The sequence below is a fragment of the Perognathus longimembris genome, chromosome 2, assembly GCF_023159225.1.
Source record: "Perognathus longimembris pacificus isolate PPM17 chromosome 2, ASM2315922v1, whole genome shotgun sequence".
NCBI classification, from domain to species: Eukaryota; Metazoa; Chordata; class Mammalia; order Rodentia; family Heteromyidae; genus Perognathus; species Perognathus longimembris.
Genome location: NC_063162.1, coordinates 15,445,971 through 15,461,372, shown reverse-complemented (window position 1 = coordinate 15,461,372; position 15,402 = coordinate 15,445,971). Strand labels below are relative to the sequence as shown.

The following is a 15,402-nucleotide window of genomic DNA, read 5'->3' as shown; positions in this document are numbered from 1 at the left end:
CAAGTGCAAGTCTCTGAGTTCAAGGCCTACTAACACCAAGATATCTAGATAGATATCTAGATAGATAATTTTTTAAAAGCTCAGATGGTAGAGTGCCTGCCTACCTATATGAGGTCCTGGCTTCTCGCCTCAACATTGAACAAAAAATAAGGAAGAAGAAAGAAAAGCATCATGGAAGAAAGGAAAAAAGATAGAAAAGGACTGTAGGGTCCTGTTTTTTTTTTTTTTTTTTTTTTTTTGCCAGTCCTGGGCCTTGGACTCAGGGCCTGAGCACTGTCCCTGGCTTCTTCCCGCTCAAGGCTAGCACTCTGCCACTTGAGCCACAGCGCCGCTTCTGGCTGTTTTCTGTATATGTGGTGCTGGGGAATCGAACCTAGGGCCTCGTGTATCCGAGGCAGGCACTCTTGCCACTAGGCTATATCCCCAGCCCCAGGGTCCTTGTTTTTAATGCAGAAGTTGGTGCGTTTAGTCTCAATATGGTAGGCAAGCACTCTTCTACCTGATCCACACCTCCTGCCCTTAGAAATATCTGTCTGTGCATTTTGGTATAACTAGGTCTTGAACTCAGAGACTGTGGCACCCATGGGACATATACTATCTCTCTGCGTTTGTATCATCACTGGTTCTCTTTGGCACATTCTGATCCCTTCTAACAATTCTAGCAGGAAAGGCAGGTTGCCACTTGTCAGTTATAAGACCACTAGCTGTCCCTTTGTCCCTTTCGATCTCAGTAATCAAACTCTCCCTGGTAGGTGTGGTGCAGCATATATAGCACCCAGAGGCTGCAGATACAATAGCACACTCCTATTTATGGGAAGCAAGGCCAGGAATGTGGTTTGTGAAGCTCCTTTAAGCAAATGTACAACCAGAGGCAAGTACATTGGCCCCACAGTGAAGGCCTTTATTCACTGCATGACCTCAAGTCATTCCTCCCACCGGTCTCTGTTTTAATCTCCATGATATAAACTGGAAATGGTCATATTTTACTTTACTCCCCCTATGGCTGGTCTGGAGATTGGGTAGCTAGGTAATAAGGTGAAAACATGAAACAAAAGAGAGATGGCAGGATTATTATTGCCATAATGAATCATTTCAAGAGCTGTCACAGCAATATGAATCATCCTATGGTAGGTAATGCATGGCAATGGCCCAACATGGGTTAGTGGCATTGACCTGGTAATCTCGAAATTAGTCACAGAGGCCTAGCCAGCAGTGATCCAGTGGCACAATTGTCACCTGGAGAGCAGTACCACTTTCTTCCCTCCAAGGAGAGGAGAGGAGTCCCCTGGTATGTGTTGGTGGCATGTCCCACCACAGCTACTGCATCAGCTCTGAGGAGTAAGGAGACCCGCGTTCAAGGTTTAGGTCTCCTCCACCCAGGTGTGGGTTGATCTCCCATTCCCACCAGCTTCCCTGGTTTTCTCTTTTTGACTTGTGTAGAACGATTGGGTCAGATCTGCAAGATTCCTTCTTGCTTTCAAAATCTGTGATAACCAGCTAGAGTTTGAACTTTGGCCCCTGCATGACAGTACTGGCATCACTGGCATCTTTGTCACTTGGCATAAGAACGGATTCCTGGCATTTGTATCCTGACCTAGCTTCTAAGGGCATTACGGTAAAGATGAGATGGGTTTTTTTTCCCCTTTTAGTTAAGACACAATAATTGTTCTTTTTTGTGTGTGAAGTACAGTGTAATAGTCCAGTACCTGTGTACAATGTATATTGATCAAGTTGTAGTAATTATTTCTATCACCTTATATTTGTAGCTTTTGAGCTTCTCTCTTCTAGTTCTTTGAATATTGTGGCCAGGTGTCAGTGGCCCATGCTTGTCATCTTAGCCTCTCAAGAGGCTGAGATCTAAGGATTAACTGAGGTTCAAAGCCAGCCTGGGCAGACAAAATTTAGAGCCTCTTACCTCAAATTAACTAGCAAAAAGCAAGAAATGAGGCACAAGTGGTAGAGTAGCACCTTTAAGTGAAAAAGCCAAGCAAGAGTGCAAGTTCAAGCCCCATTGTATGTGTGTGTTGGAGTGGGGGGGGGGGTTGAACTATAATCTCCCCATTGCTAGACACAAATGGAACATTTCAAGAATTTCTATGTCTTCTTTGCACAGGGGCCCTGCTAAACTCAGTATCATTCCAGTGTTAGCATATATGCTGTCAAATGACACAGAGTCGAGAATTTATGATCTAGATATCATTCAGCTACCTGGGCAGGACCCAGCAAAGACCTGACCCTGAGCATTTCATATTATTTGATTTGGCCACACTCTATACAGGTGTGACCCAACCTGGAAAATTTTTCTCCTGTCTGGTCATGAGTCCTCTTGCCTGGGTTGTATGTTATTTTGTAGCACAAAAGAAGAGTGGCACATTCGTGACTCAGCCTGGAAAGGGAACTGACTTGAACTGGGAGTGGGTTGAAATTCAGTTGGGTTGGGTTAGGTACTACCATACTGTGGGCTCTGTTTTTTGGCTTCTGCTTCAGGGTGACTGAAAATTGCCAGGGAAAAGCCCGTGGCTAAATTGCACATGTTTGTTCTGTGGGCCTTCATCCTTGTCGTTAGCTCTGTATTGACTCAACTGGTTGGCTCAGGAGCTGCTGTCGCTCTGCCTGCTCCCCTAAAGCCCCCACCCCCACCCCCACTCCCTCCTCTCAGCCGTTGACCACCTCTCCCCTTCTATTCCTCCTCTCTCCCTCTTTACATTTCCGTGCTTCCTGTCATCATCTGTCTCTGCCTATCTCTAAGGAAGCTTCATCTGCCTTGGTAGACAGAGCTCCCTGCAGCCCACACGGAGATGACGGTGATGTAATGGCAATGATCATGCCCACGGTGACAGTACTAGTAGCAGTGGCTGCTTCCTGTGTGCTGGGAACTGTGCTGAGTAATTCATGCAACCCTCTCAACTCTTGGGATAAGTCTAGACCTTAGATCCAGCTGCCCTACCTTTTTCCATGAGGATCCTGAGGCCTAGAGAGGATGAGGCCTGGCCCACAGCCATGGCTTATAAGTGGCCAAATTGGAATCTGTCAGCAGGGTTGGTACTAACTCTGACGCTGGAGCCCTGGCTCTGGGCAGCCCTCCGCCCATGGCACAGCCCACGATTGCTTCATCACCCCGCTCACATCGCGGTGGTGCTCTGCTGGCCTGACGGAGCTGAGGCACATGTATTCAGGCGTTCCGTCCTGAATGGCGATGGCAATGAAGTTATCTCCAAAAGCCACTTCCTGTGTGGAGAGGGCTTGTTTGTTCAGATCGCACAGCAAATGTCCTCTTTTCAACCACGTTGTACAAAATGTACCCTGTAGTTCACAGAGCACGTTGACGGCTCTTCTGTGGCCCTCATACTCTGAGAAGGTAGTCACTTCATTTTAGAAATAGACCCATGGCGGCTCCGAGAGGCAAAGTCTCTTACCCACTGTCACAGGCTGGCAGCAGGTTGAGACCACAACCCAGGAAGCCTGGTTGCTCCCCTCCATTCATGCCGGACAGCACTCAGCCCTCAGGCAGTCCTTCACTATGTGCCCCTCCCACTCCCCTGCTGAGAAGGCCCAGGAACCCTTGCACTTTTAATCCAGATCTCTTTCTCCTAGAGGGGGTAATCACTGGGCCTATCAGGTGTGGGGGTGTTGTAGTTGATTAGAAATTGCATCCTGTATGGGCCTAAGCGCCGATTCCCCAGCTCATACCCTGTATTCATAACTCACGTGCACCCTGGCCTTGTGACGGTAATGTGAGGCTCTTTTCCACTGGGTGGAGGAGCACTGTTTCCTGAATCTTCAGGAAGCAGGTGGGCAGATGCGTGTTTCTCCGCAGTGACCTCTTAGCAGTGCTAACAATCAGGGCTTGTAGTAAGTTCAAGCTTCAGAGAGGAAGGGGGGGGGACCAGGGAACCGAGGAGCTGTGGGAGTTAGAAGCAGATGGTTTAAGTAGGTCAGCCTTCCTTTAGCATTATTATTTTTTGCTAAGCAAATAAAGGAAACACACTGGTTTGTGTGCAGAAGAGGGGAGCTGGCACGGCCACTCCCACGAGATGCTCAGGAGCAGCCTGCACCCCGTCTCCCAGCCAGTGGCTTCTGGCTGGTTTTATTCTTAAGCAGCGCTGGGAATATGGCCTAGTGGCAAGAGTGCTTGCCTCGTATACATGAAGCCCTGGGTTCAATTCCCCAGCACCACATATATAGAAAATGGCCAGAAGTAGCTCTGTGGCTCACGTGGCACAGTGCTACCCTTGAGCAAAAAGAAGCCAGGGACAGTGCTCAGGCCCTGAGTCTAAGCCCCAGGACTGGCAAAAAATAAATAAAAGGGAAATTATTTTCAAGCAGCCTCTTGCTCAGTGGTGACTTTACTTGTTTAACATCTGAATATGACAGAATATCTGTCCTGATAGCACCAACAAAATACCAAGGAGTATCTATCCAATTACAGTGACCAGGCCTGAGACACATTGCTCGGATATTTGTTATTTCCGTGTGTGTGTGTGTGTGTGTGTGTGTGCGCGCGCGCACATGTGTGTGCACATGTGTGTGCCAGGACTGGGACTTGAACTCAGGCCTAGACTCCTTCCTATAGCTGTTTTCACCCAAGGCTGGCACTCTACCACTTGAGCCACACCTCCACTTCCGGCTTTTTGGTAGTTAGTTGTAGATGAGAACTTTCCTGTACTGGCCGGCTGAGATCTGAGGATCTCTTGAGTAGCTAGGTTTACAGGAACGAGCCACCAGTGCTCAGCCACCATTTGCATTTTGTGGATTAAAAATCCTCTGGGGGGCTGGGGATATAGCCTAGTGGCAAGAGTGCCTGCCTCGGATACACGAGGCCCTAGGTTCGATTCCCCAGCACCACATATACAGAAAACGGCCAGAAGCGGCGCTGTGGCTCAAGTGGCGGAGTGCTAGACTTGAGCGGGAAGAAGCCAGGGACAGTGCTCAGGCCCTGAGTCCAAGGCCCAGGACTGGCCAAAAAAAAAAAAAAAAATCCTCTGGGAACTTGAGGCAGCTTTCCTGCCCCAGCTCACATCCATCCAGTAAGAGGCAGATGGAAGCCCAAGCGCCTGACCGCAGTTCATCCTTTAACTCACAGCTGAGCGTTTGTACATTTGCTGCCAGGTTAAGAAGCCCAGAGGATAGGGGAAACCCTGTGATTGGTCTTTTCTGTCATTTGTCACATTCCCTGAACTCTCCTGCACTGTGAACTCCTCCTCCTGTGCCCCACTGTGATGAGCTCCCTCCACCAGAGCACACAGCGGGGTGGGCTCATGACTTCCCGTAATCTCTTGTTTTTCCTCCTTCCATCCCCGTGTCCCTACCACCTGGAACTTTGCACAGCTTATGCTAGATGCTCAATCCATGTGGGTGGAACAGACAAACTCCTGAGCACCCATTTGGCTGCCTTTGATGGGGGGGGGGGAGGGTGTGTGTTCCTGCAGCAGCGATAGGGTCCCTACTGACCCCTTTCCTTTGGGGATAGGATGCATTACCAGCATCCCCAACTGAACGAAAGCCGTCTTGCATCACTCCTTATGGCTGACTACTCATGAATCATTGCATCCCACTTGAGTCACGTGAATAGCCATGAGCTCTATCAAGCGGGCACAGCTGCCCCGCTCTCCCCGGGGGAACAATAGGAGAGGTTCCTCATCCTCTCCACACAATGGAATGAAACCATTGGACCCATGTTTTCAACGGTAGCTCTAGAAATCTCTCAACATTATAAAGATAGCAAGTTCTCCTTCATGTTGTGGTTTAGGTTTTAAAACTCCTGAGAATAAATACTGCCTTAATTTTTAAAAGAAATATACTAAGCCAGTGGAGAACCCGTTTGTAATCTAATTATACCCTGAACTGTTTGTAACAATCAATGGCTTAGAAATGAGACCATAGTCCTGAGGCAGCGAGCCTTCTAGGTGCCTGGATGATTCAATCAGAGCACCTACTGAGTGTGGCTGTTCCTTCTGCAAACCTGGATGGACCCTCAGGGTGGCTGTGTGATACATATTCTCCCTCCATGTGGACTCCCAGCTGTGTGTTATTCTTCCTTCTCCCCACAGCCCAGGTCTGACTATAAACAGCGCAGCTGTATGTGGTTTAGGAGGAGCCGAGGTGCAGAGAATCCTCCCTAAATGAGGGGGCGTCTCTGATGTTATCACCACTCAAGTCGTGAAATCCAATAATCATTCTGTCCCTAGAGGGAAGCTTAGGGGATTCTAGAAAGGACCTTTGCATTTCCCTGAGGCTCAATGAGTGCCTTGTGTATTGAATGGAGGGGTGAACCACCAATCAATATGGCTGGACATGATCATTTAGTGGTGAGATAGATAGGCTGTTCGGGGTGAGGTGGTTTTCTCAGGCTCTGGGAGCTGGACTGGATGAGGTGGCTTCTCCTTTTGCTACTACCCTGCTTTGTGACTTGGGGAGGAGTCATTTTCTCCCTATGTTGATGAGGGGGCTGGATGAGTTGATTTGCCAAGAGTCTACCATTTTAAACTCCTCCAGGTAGATCAACAAAGCTGAATTTCAAAGGAGATCTGGGAGTGGTTCCTGCGTGTGTAGGAAATGTGGTCCCTGGCTAAGTTCCTGGGGGCTCTTAAGTTGTCCTCTCAGGTAGTCTGTGCGCCCTAGACCTCCTGGGGACTGATCAGTTCATCCAACAAAAACCAGTCAGATTAGAAGGCAGACGTCTTTGATGGATCAATTATCTATTCAATTCTAAGGCCTAGACCTAGAAGAAGAAGAAATGGAAACTCCTCCATGGGAATGGGGCTTTACAGATGGTACCCTAGGTAGGTAACTGTACCTGCTTGTTTGTATAGCTGTACAATAGCATAGCAAAACCTATTTGCTCTCTGGTGTTGTTGTTGTTGTTGGGTTGTTTTTTTTTTTTTTTTTTTTTTTTTTGCCAGTCCTGGGGCTTGGACTCAGGGCCTGAGCACTGTCCCTGGCTTCTTTTCACTCAAGGCTAGCACTCTACCACTTGAGCCACTTCTGGCTTTTTCTATATATGTGGTTCTGAGGAATCAAACTCAGGGCTCCAAGTATGCAAGGCAAGCACTCTACCACTAGTCCATATTCCCAGCCCTTCTCTGGGTGTATTTTGGTATTTTGATTCTCCTTTTAGAATTGTTCAAAGGCTTTTATCCGTAGAGATGTGTATCCATGAAAGAGATGTCCGTATTTTACAGTCATTGATTTCTGGTAAGCCATAGCTATTAACTTCCTTCTTCACTGTGTTCATGATAGCTGAGTGTCCCTTAAGTGAGAAGCAGGCTGGTGGAAAAACACAAACTCTCTAAGACACGCTGCCTCCCTGAATTTTCATGCAAATAGGAAGAGTAGCAAAGTCATTTTTAGTTGGCTCTGAAATGTGTTTTGTACTCAGATTTGAGTGTGGGTGTGCTTGGTGTGTGGGAACTCACTTCTAACAAAACAGGAAAATGGCCCCTGAGATGTACTGTGTGATCACTATCTGTATCTGAATTAACTCTTGAAGGCTAAGAATTTGAGAACCTGTTTTTACATTGTTGTTGTTGTTTTTAATCAGCTAGCGGGCCTTTTCCTCCTTGTTATTTTGGTTCACAAGAGCTAGTCAGCTTTGATGATTCATGTGAAATTACTTCTACTTAGGCTTGACTAAAGTTAGGGGCAATAAGAATTTGCTCAGCAAAATGGAAGTCAGGAGGAAGATCTGGATATATTCATCCTATTTCATGCTGGCTCTGAATAAGTAAAACTTCCATCGCCTGGCCATACTCTATAAAGCACTTGTTTTCCATGACTGACCCACAAACACCCAGCAGGGTTGGCTTTTCTAGGCTAGAGAGATGATGCTTCCTTGTGTAGGCTTCAAAAGCCGAAGGAGAACCTCCAGCAGGAGTTTGCTCCAGCCCAGGAGGCAAGTTGAGAAAATACAGCCGACTTCTCTGGGGAAAACAAAACTGACTTTGTCTTACTCTGGTCATGGACACCGAATTGGCACCTCATTATCGCCTTGTTAGTAAGGGCAGTCTGCTCCGTGGACAAACCTGATGGAAGGGCTGGCCCTGTGTGCGCAGGGTTTTGAGTTAAGCGTAATTGCCCTTCCAAAGCTCAGCTACTTAATACTACCCAGGTCGAAATCTATCACCCAAAGGGACCATCCTCTCCTTCCTTTTGTGTTCTTGCTTGTGGACGCAGTGCCCCCTCCTTCCACAGGCCTACAGCCACACTGGGGTCCCCAAGTCTTGGGGAAGCAACATCTGTAATATCTCTACCCTTTGAACCTCTCCCTTCCCAATACCCTAAAATTCAGCCAGCCTACTCTGTTCTGGAGTTCTGCTTGCTGGCTGCCTCCTGAGTGACTCCTACAAAGATTTTGATTTCTCACACAAATGGAAGAGTAAGAAAGTCATTCTTTAAAAAAAAATTATTCGGGCTGGGAATATGGCCAAGTGGCAAGAGTGCTTGCCTCCCATACTTGAAGCCCTGGGTTCAGTCCCCCAGCACCACACATACACAAAATGGCCAGAAGTGGTGCTGTGGCTCAAGGGGCAGAGTGCTAGCCTTGAGCAAAAAGAAGCCAGGGACAGTGCTCAGGCCCTGAGTCCAAGCCCCAGGACTGGCAAAAACAGAAAAAAAAAATTATTCTTATTATAAAGTTGATGTACAGAGGGGTTACCGTTTCCTAACTCAGGAAATAAGCACATTTCTTTTTGGACTATTGTCACCCCTTCCCTTTCTTTCTCTGTTTTTCCCTCCCATCCCCACCTACAAGTTGTAGAGTTCATTTTCCACTAGTGTCTAGTGAGTACTACTGCTGCATTTGTTCACTCCTTTGTCCCTCTGTTTCTATGCCTCTGTACCCTCCCAAAGACAGACAGAAAACAAGACAAAACAAAAAGAAAAAAAAAAGAAACAACAAAGAAAAGACCTCGTGTTCCCATTTCCTGGGGTTCATTTTGATAATGACATTTTATATGAGCACAGGCACATAGTCATTGCACCTTTGTGAAGGTCCTTCTTAGGTGTCTGTGAGGTGTGTTTGTCCTTGTATCTGAGGAGGGTGGGTATGCTGGTGTGCAGACCAGGAGGGTGTCCTCACAGGGGCCCCAGAAAGTGCCTGTGTCTTCTCTTTTCAAAGTCTGGTTGGGGTTTGGATCACCCTGTAAACAACAGCGAACTTCCATTAAGCAGGTCCCTCACACCCCTCTGGGCTATAACTTCTTGTCCTGGTGAAAATGACTTCACCTGCCAGACCACTACAGATCACGTGAGATAACACATTCTAAGCAAGTACGTATCCCACAGACGCACTGCAGCCAATGGGAACAGAATCTTTGCTCCCCTTCCTAGCCTCCCCGCCACACCTCCTCACTAGCTACACACCTTAGCAGAAGCAGCCTCTCCCCGAAGCTGCTACAAAGTAGGACATGTGTGATACACTTTGCACACACTTTCCCCATCTCTTTCTCTCTCCAGGCTGTCCTTTGCTTTCTTCTTGCTGGACTTTTTACTGCTCAGTGCTTGTGTCCCAGCTGTCCTTTTCCTCCTAAGGGCCCTCCCAACCTGCTGGTGCAAACGGGTTGGTGCATGGCACTCCCAGTTTCAAATTTCACAGTTCCAATCTTCCCATTCAGACATCCGATAATTGTAGCTCTTCAGTGTCCCATATGCATTTCCCCCAAAGGGAACCTAAGATGCAGAAAATAGGGTCTTACCCAAAGGCCTCCGGTGGTAACCACATACCCTAGACTCTCTGGGAAAGTCTGTCCCACTTCCAGGCCAGGTGTTCTCATTTGGTTGAGAAAGCACCGGAACCAACAGGCACAAAGTCACATGACAGGCCCATAAGATTCCACAAGAGCTGATCATTTTTAGGTATTTTTCCCCCCATTTGTAGTTCTTTGAGTTATTCCTTACACTGCTTGTCTGAGCTGGGTTTTTATTCTTGATGTAAAGTAAGGACAAGGACAAAAAATGTGTTTGGCCTAAATACACATAACTCGTTCAGTGTATAGTGGTGAAGCCTACTTTTTTAAAGCTTTTGAAGCAGATGGATTATTTCATGTTGTTCAAGTAATTCCCTTAAAAAAAAAAAACCAACACACTTTTATAACCAAGACTTGGGGCCAGGTGGCAAGAGCATGGGGCGGGGGTGGGACGGGAGGTTGTGGATTTTGACACAATGGGATTCTTTTGGTCTTAGATTTGATGCTAGATGCACTTTTTGTGAATGTCCAAAATGTTGCATAATGAAGGAGACATTTAAGCACTGATGGTAAGTGGCTATTTGATGATACATGGATAAGTCTTCATTTCCTCAGAGCAAGCCCTGGGTCCCCAATCTTGGGTATGTTCATCTTTGGACTCCTAGATAATGTGGTATTAAATGCTTTCAGGTATCACATTTTGTTCTAATATAGATTTCCAGAATTGAATTAGTCAAAGAATCTTTTTTTTAACTTTTTTTTTTTTTTTTTTTTGGCCAGTCCTGGGGCTTGGACTCAGGGCCTGAGCACTGTCCCTGGCTTCTTTGTGCTTAAGGCTAGCACTCTGCCACTTGAGCCACAGTGCCACTTCTGGCCATTTTCTGTATATGTGGTGCTGGGGAATTGAACCCAGGGCTTCATGTATGGGAGGCAAGCACTCTTGCCACTAGGCCATATCCCCAGCCCAAGTCAAAGAATCTTGACTGCAACGAATGCCCATTGCTAGACTGCCTATAGGAATGTTAGCTACTGCTCCCAGTGTGTCTTTTCCACTTTAGTTCTCCAACATTGAGTGCCATTATTACTTTTTAACACTGGCTATTTTGCTAGGCAGATGCTTATTTGTAATGGTTTTAATTTTTATTCCTAACTATCAGGGCCTGTCACTGCACATCCTGTCATATAATTTGTCTACTGGAACTTTATATATATATATATATATATACATACATACATATATACACATATATACATACATACATATATATGTACATATATATTTAAATATAGGCACACAGCTGTTTACAGAGTCCCTTGAATGCAGAACTCATAGAGGAGGGTCTTGTGTAGGAGAGAGGGCCACGGGTATACAAAAAGAGTCCCTTACCCTGCAGTGAAACCCAGCTGTGTACCTTGGCCTCTTGTCTTCCTGCAGTGCTGCCAAGCTTCTGGACAAGAACCCCTTCTCCGTCAGTAACCCGAACCCCCTGCTCCCTTCGCCTGCCAGCCTCCAGCTGGCCCAACTGCAGGCCCAGCTCACCCTCCACCGGCTGAAGTTGGCACAGACGGCCGTCACCAACAACACTGCGGCCGCCACGGTCCTGAACCAGGTCCTCTCCAAAGTGGCCATGTCCCAGCCCCTCTTCAACCAGCTGAGGCATCCATCTGTGCTCAGTGGCCCCCACAGCCACACTGGGGTGCCCCAACATGCGGCCTCCATCCCCAGTGCTCGGTTTCCCTCCAATGCAATTGGCTTTTCACCCCCCAGCCAGCCACGAGGCCCAGGACCCTCCGTGAGCCTCCCCAGCCAGCCCCCCAACGCCGTGGTGGTGCATCCTTTCAGCGGGGTGATGCCTCAGACCCCTGCCCAGCCAGCAGTCATCCTGGGCATGGGCAAGGCTGGGCCTGCTGCGCCTACCTCAGGATTCTATGAGTATGGCAAAGCCAATGCTAACCAGGCGTATGGCTCAGAAACAGACGGCCAGCCTGGCTTCCTGCCAGCTTCAGCGTCTGCCTCGGGCAGTGTGGCCTACGAAGGGCCCTACAGCCACTCAGGGCAAGATGGCCAAGCCGCCTTCTCCAAAGACTTCTACGGACCCAATGCCCAAGGGCCCCACCTGGCAGGTGGTTTCCCAGGGGAGCAGACGGCCGGCATGAAAGGTGAGGTAGGAGTGCTGCTACAGGGCACAAACAGCCGATGGGAGAGCACCCCTGGATTCTCTGGTCCCAACAAGCCCGATCTCACAGCAGGTCCCAACCTGTGGCCTCCAGGCTCCAGCCAGCCCTACGAACTGTATGACCCCGAGGAGCCCACTTCAGACAGGACCCCTCCCTCCTTCGGGGGTCGGCTTAACAACAGCAAGCATGGTTTCAGCGGCGGCCGGCGGAGGACCAAGGAGGAGCAGGCACTGCTGTCTGTGCGGGCCCTGCAGGCTCAAGAGCTGAACGACTTCCATGGAGCGGCCCCGCCCCACCTGCCACACATCTGTAGCATCTGTGACAAGAAGGTGTTCGACTTAACGGTGAGTGAGTCACCCAAGACGGGCTGTGAGCTGGGCGGGCTTCCTGCCTCTGTGTGCAAGAAATGCAGAGGGGGGTGGGGGTGGGGTGGGGAGCAGAACTTGGCCATCAGAATCTCTGATTTCCATCCTAAGTACCGGAACACAGTTAAGGGTATTACATTGGAGAAATGCATCGGGGTTCATCTGCAGAGAAGGGGGCTTAGGAACTTGTCTCCTGCCTCCTGTGAAAGGCTTCTTCTGTGCTGTAGCCCTGCGCTACTGTTCCTGCAGCACATATGCTACACTGAGTTTAAATGGCGGGGGGGGGGAGGCAGGGATGTGGAATTGTGGGTCAGGGCCAGGACATATGACCTACCCAAATTGTTCTACAGGCTTCAGCCGCAGGTCTAAGTTTGAAGGCAGAGCCTCCCCTTTACTGGAAGGCTGTAAAGTGCTTCCCACAGCCACAAACACAAGTCCAACAGAGTAGAACATTCCCCTGGAAACGCACTGATGCCCGTTTATTCCAAGGCCATTATGCTTTTAACAGCTAACAGATAATAACCTGTAGTAACCCTATGAGGAAGATAGGCCCAGATACATACAATCACTTGGCCTGGGCTCACCTGGCTAGAAAGTGACAGAGTAGAGCTTTGAACTCGGTTCTGCTCCTCTTACTAGAGACGCCCTGCCTTCTCTCTCATTTGGCTCCTGAGCCATCGTAAAGGCCCTTCTCCATGGGAGTCAAACCACAGGTGTCAGTGACCTCGGTCAAGTCTTCAGGGTATCTCTGTGGTCCCTGGAGCAGGAGTGAGGGGGTGGGGGAGGACACCACCACACCTGAACTCCACCAAAAGGCCTGGCTGGAACTAGGTCTCTTACCAGCCTTGGCTAAGGCTTTGAGTCCCCCATCCAGAACCTGCCAACAGGATGCAGAAGTGGGTAGAGCATGGAGAGGAGGATGGGAGGCAGGAGGCTGGAGGTTGGAGGTCAAAGGTCCCCTAAGTGGGGAGGAAGGACTTTGAAGTCTGGGCAGATGTCAGAGACAGTATAGGATGTACAGGTGGTGGGTCAGTGGAATGGGTGGGGGATGGGAGGTGGAGAAGGGGGGAGAGGGAAATGGGGGTGATGGAGATGGGGGGAGGCAGGCCTTTGGTGGCTGGTATTCCCTGGCTGCCTGCCCTCATCCTCTGCCTCCCCATGGACTCCATTCTCCTTTGGTTCCTTTTCTGTCCTCCTGACCCAGGACTGGGAGCTGCATGTGAAAGGGAAGCTGCACGCTCAGAAGTGCCTGCTCTTCTCTGAAAAGTAAGTGCTGTCTGGAAGCACAGGCCCATGCCTGCGGGCCACCAGCTTCACGGAGCTGCTGCAGCGTGACCCACGGGTGCTGCGCTGGAGATGGGGACCACAGGGAACCACACAGGCAGAGCCGACTGGGGTGACAGATCACATGTGCGCGCGCGCACACACACACACACACACACACACACACACACACAGACCGCATTTCTGGCAGCGAATGCTAAGCAGAAAGCCCCACTGGGACAAGGGTGGGAGTCTGTGTGGATGAAGGTGCTCGGGCCTGATCCTCCTGTTTTGAGGAGGGCAGTTTGGGGAAGACACTTGGGAGGCTGTTTGGGGAAGCACAGCCTTGGCAGGGGGAACAGGATCTGAAGTCCCCACAGCTGGGTGGACCTGGAATGCCTGACAATGTGACTGGGGCAAGACATTAAGGGGAGAAGAGCCCCGGAAGTACCAGGGCCTGGGCCCTCTCTTGTTGTGAAGACTTCCAGGTTTGCTTGGAGTGGGACTGGAGCCGCTGGGAGCTCGAGCGAAGGAACCATCGAGTCAGGCCCCTGGGAAGAGGACCCTGATGCTGGGGGCAAAGGCAGACTCAAAGACCAGGGAGGTGGTGGAGATACTGTCTAGCCCAAGGGTGTGACAAAAAACAACAACAACAAAAAAAAACCCTAAGGTTCCATGTTTTGAAATGTGTACCTTCAAAAGGCCTTCATTCATTATTTAGGAGAACTGCTGTCCCTCAGCAGGCGAATGGCTAAACAGAAGCCAGTCAGGCCACTTAGGAGACTGCTACTCAAGACTTTGAAAGGAAGGAACTTCTGACCCATACCACAACATGTTTGAGCCTCCAGGACATCGTGTTAAGTGAAATAAGCCGGTTCTAAAAGGACAGGCTCACATAGTTCCCTGTCTGGGGAGTGGAGTTCAAGAGGTCAAACTCCTAGAGATAGGAAGTAGAGTGGGGATGGTTGCGGAGGGGGGGGGGGGCGGGGGGGCGTTGGGAGGCTGGATGGGTACAGAGTTTCAGTCTTGCAAGATGAAGAATTCTGAGGCCAGATGGTGGTGATGGTTGCACAGTGAGAATAGACTTAATGCTATGGAACTGTATACTGTAGTGAGGATCGTAAATTTCATGTCATTTGTACTTTACCACAATTAAAAAAATACATTTTCTTTAACAAAGGCTTTCCTCCCCTCACCTTTTTGTGGCAAAATTTAAGAGTCGCCATTTGATAAAGTTTACAATTCAGGAGCATGTAGCACAGGCATAAGGTTGTACAAATATTACCACTGTCTAGTTCTAGAACATTCTTATCACCTCCAAAGGAGACCCCATCCTCACTGAGCAAGCGTCTCCATCCCCCTTTCCCAGCCCCTGGGAACCACCAATCTGCTTTTTGCTGGCTTATTAATTTGCCTCTCCTGGACTTGTCATGTAAGTGGGATCATATAATATGTGGCCTTTTGTGACTTAACTTTTTTATAGCTCCATTTGGAGGTTTTTATGCACAGTGTAGCATGTGTGGCTTCTATAAATGGCTGAATAGTATTCTACTGTTTCTATATAATGTGTTTTGCTTATCAATCCATCTTCTGATGGGCTTTAGAGGCTGTTTCTACCTTTTGCCATAGTGAATATTGTGCTGGCGAACAGTCATGTGCAAGGTTTCGGGGTGGATTGTCTGTCTTCAACTAGTTTGCAGTCAGTACTTGGGAGCAGAACTTTTGAATCCTGTAGTCATTTTTTCTTGGTTTAACTTATTGGGACACTGGTTCCCACTTCTCACCCCTCTCCAGTGCTGGCCTCCAGTGCGTGCTGGCTTCAGCCGAGGGGACGCTGGGCACCGCCCCCAACAGCACAGCTGTGTATAGCCCCGCTGGGAATGAAGGTGAGTGGAGGAGCCCTTCCTTCAGTC

General features: G+C 49.0%; 1 protein-coding gene and 1 non-coding gene across 2 annotated transcripts in view; one reads left to right on the top strand and one right to left on the bottom strand.

The window, feature by feature from the left end:
* The window catches only part of Rbm20 (RNA binding motif protein 20), a 162,191-nt gene that overhangs the window by 96,189 nt on the left and 50,600 nt on the right, over positions 1–15,402 (top strand). The window contains 3 exon segments of the mRNA XM_048338278.1: positions 11,119–12,205; positions 13,431–13,492; positions 15,284–15,375. Coding sequence (XP_048194235.1) covers positions 11,119–12,205; positions 13,431–13,492; positions 15,284–15,375 — 1,241 coding nt within the window.
* Positions 2,069–2,170, bottom strand: LOC125347408. Its single transcript, XR_007210195.1, has one exon. It is a non-coding gene; the product is annotated as a U6 spliceosomal RNA (small nuclear RNA).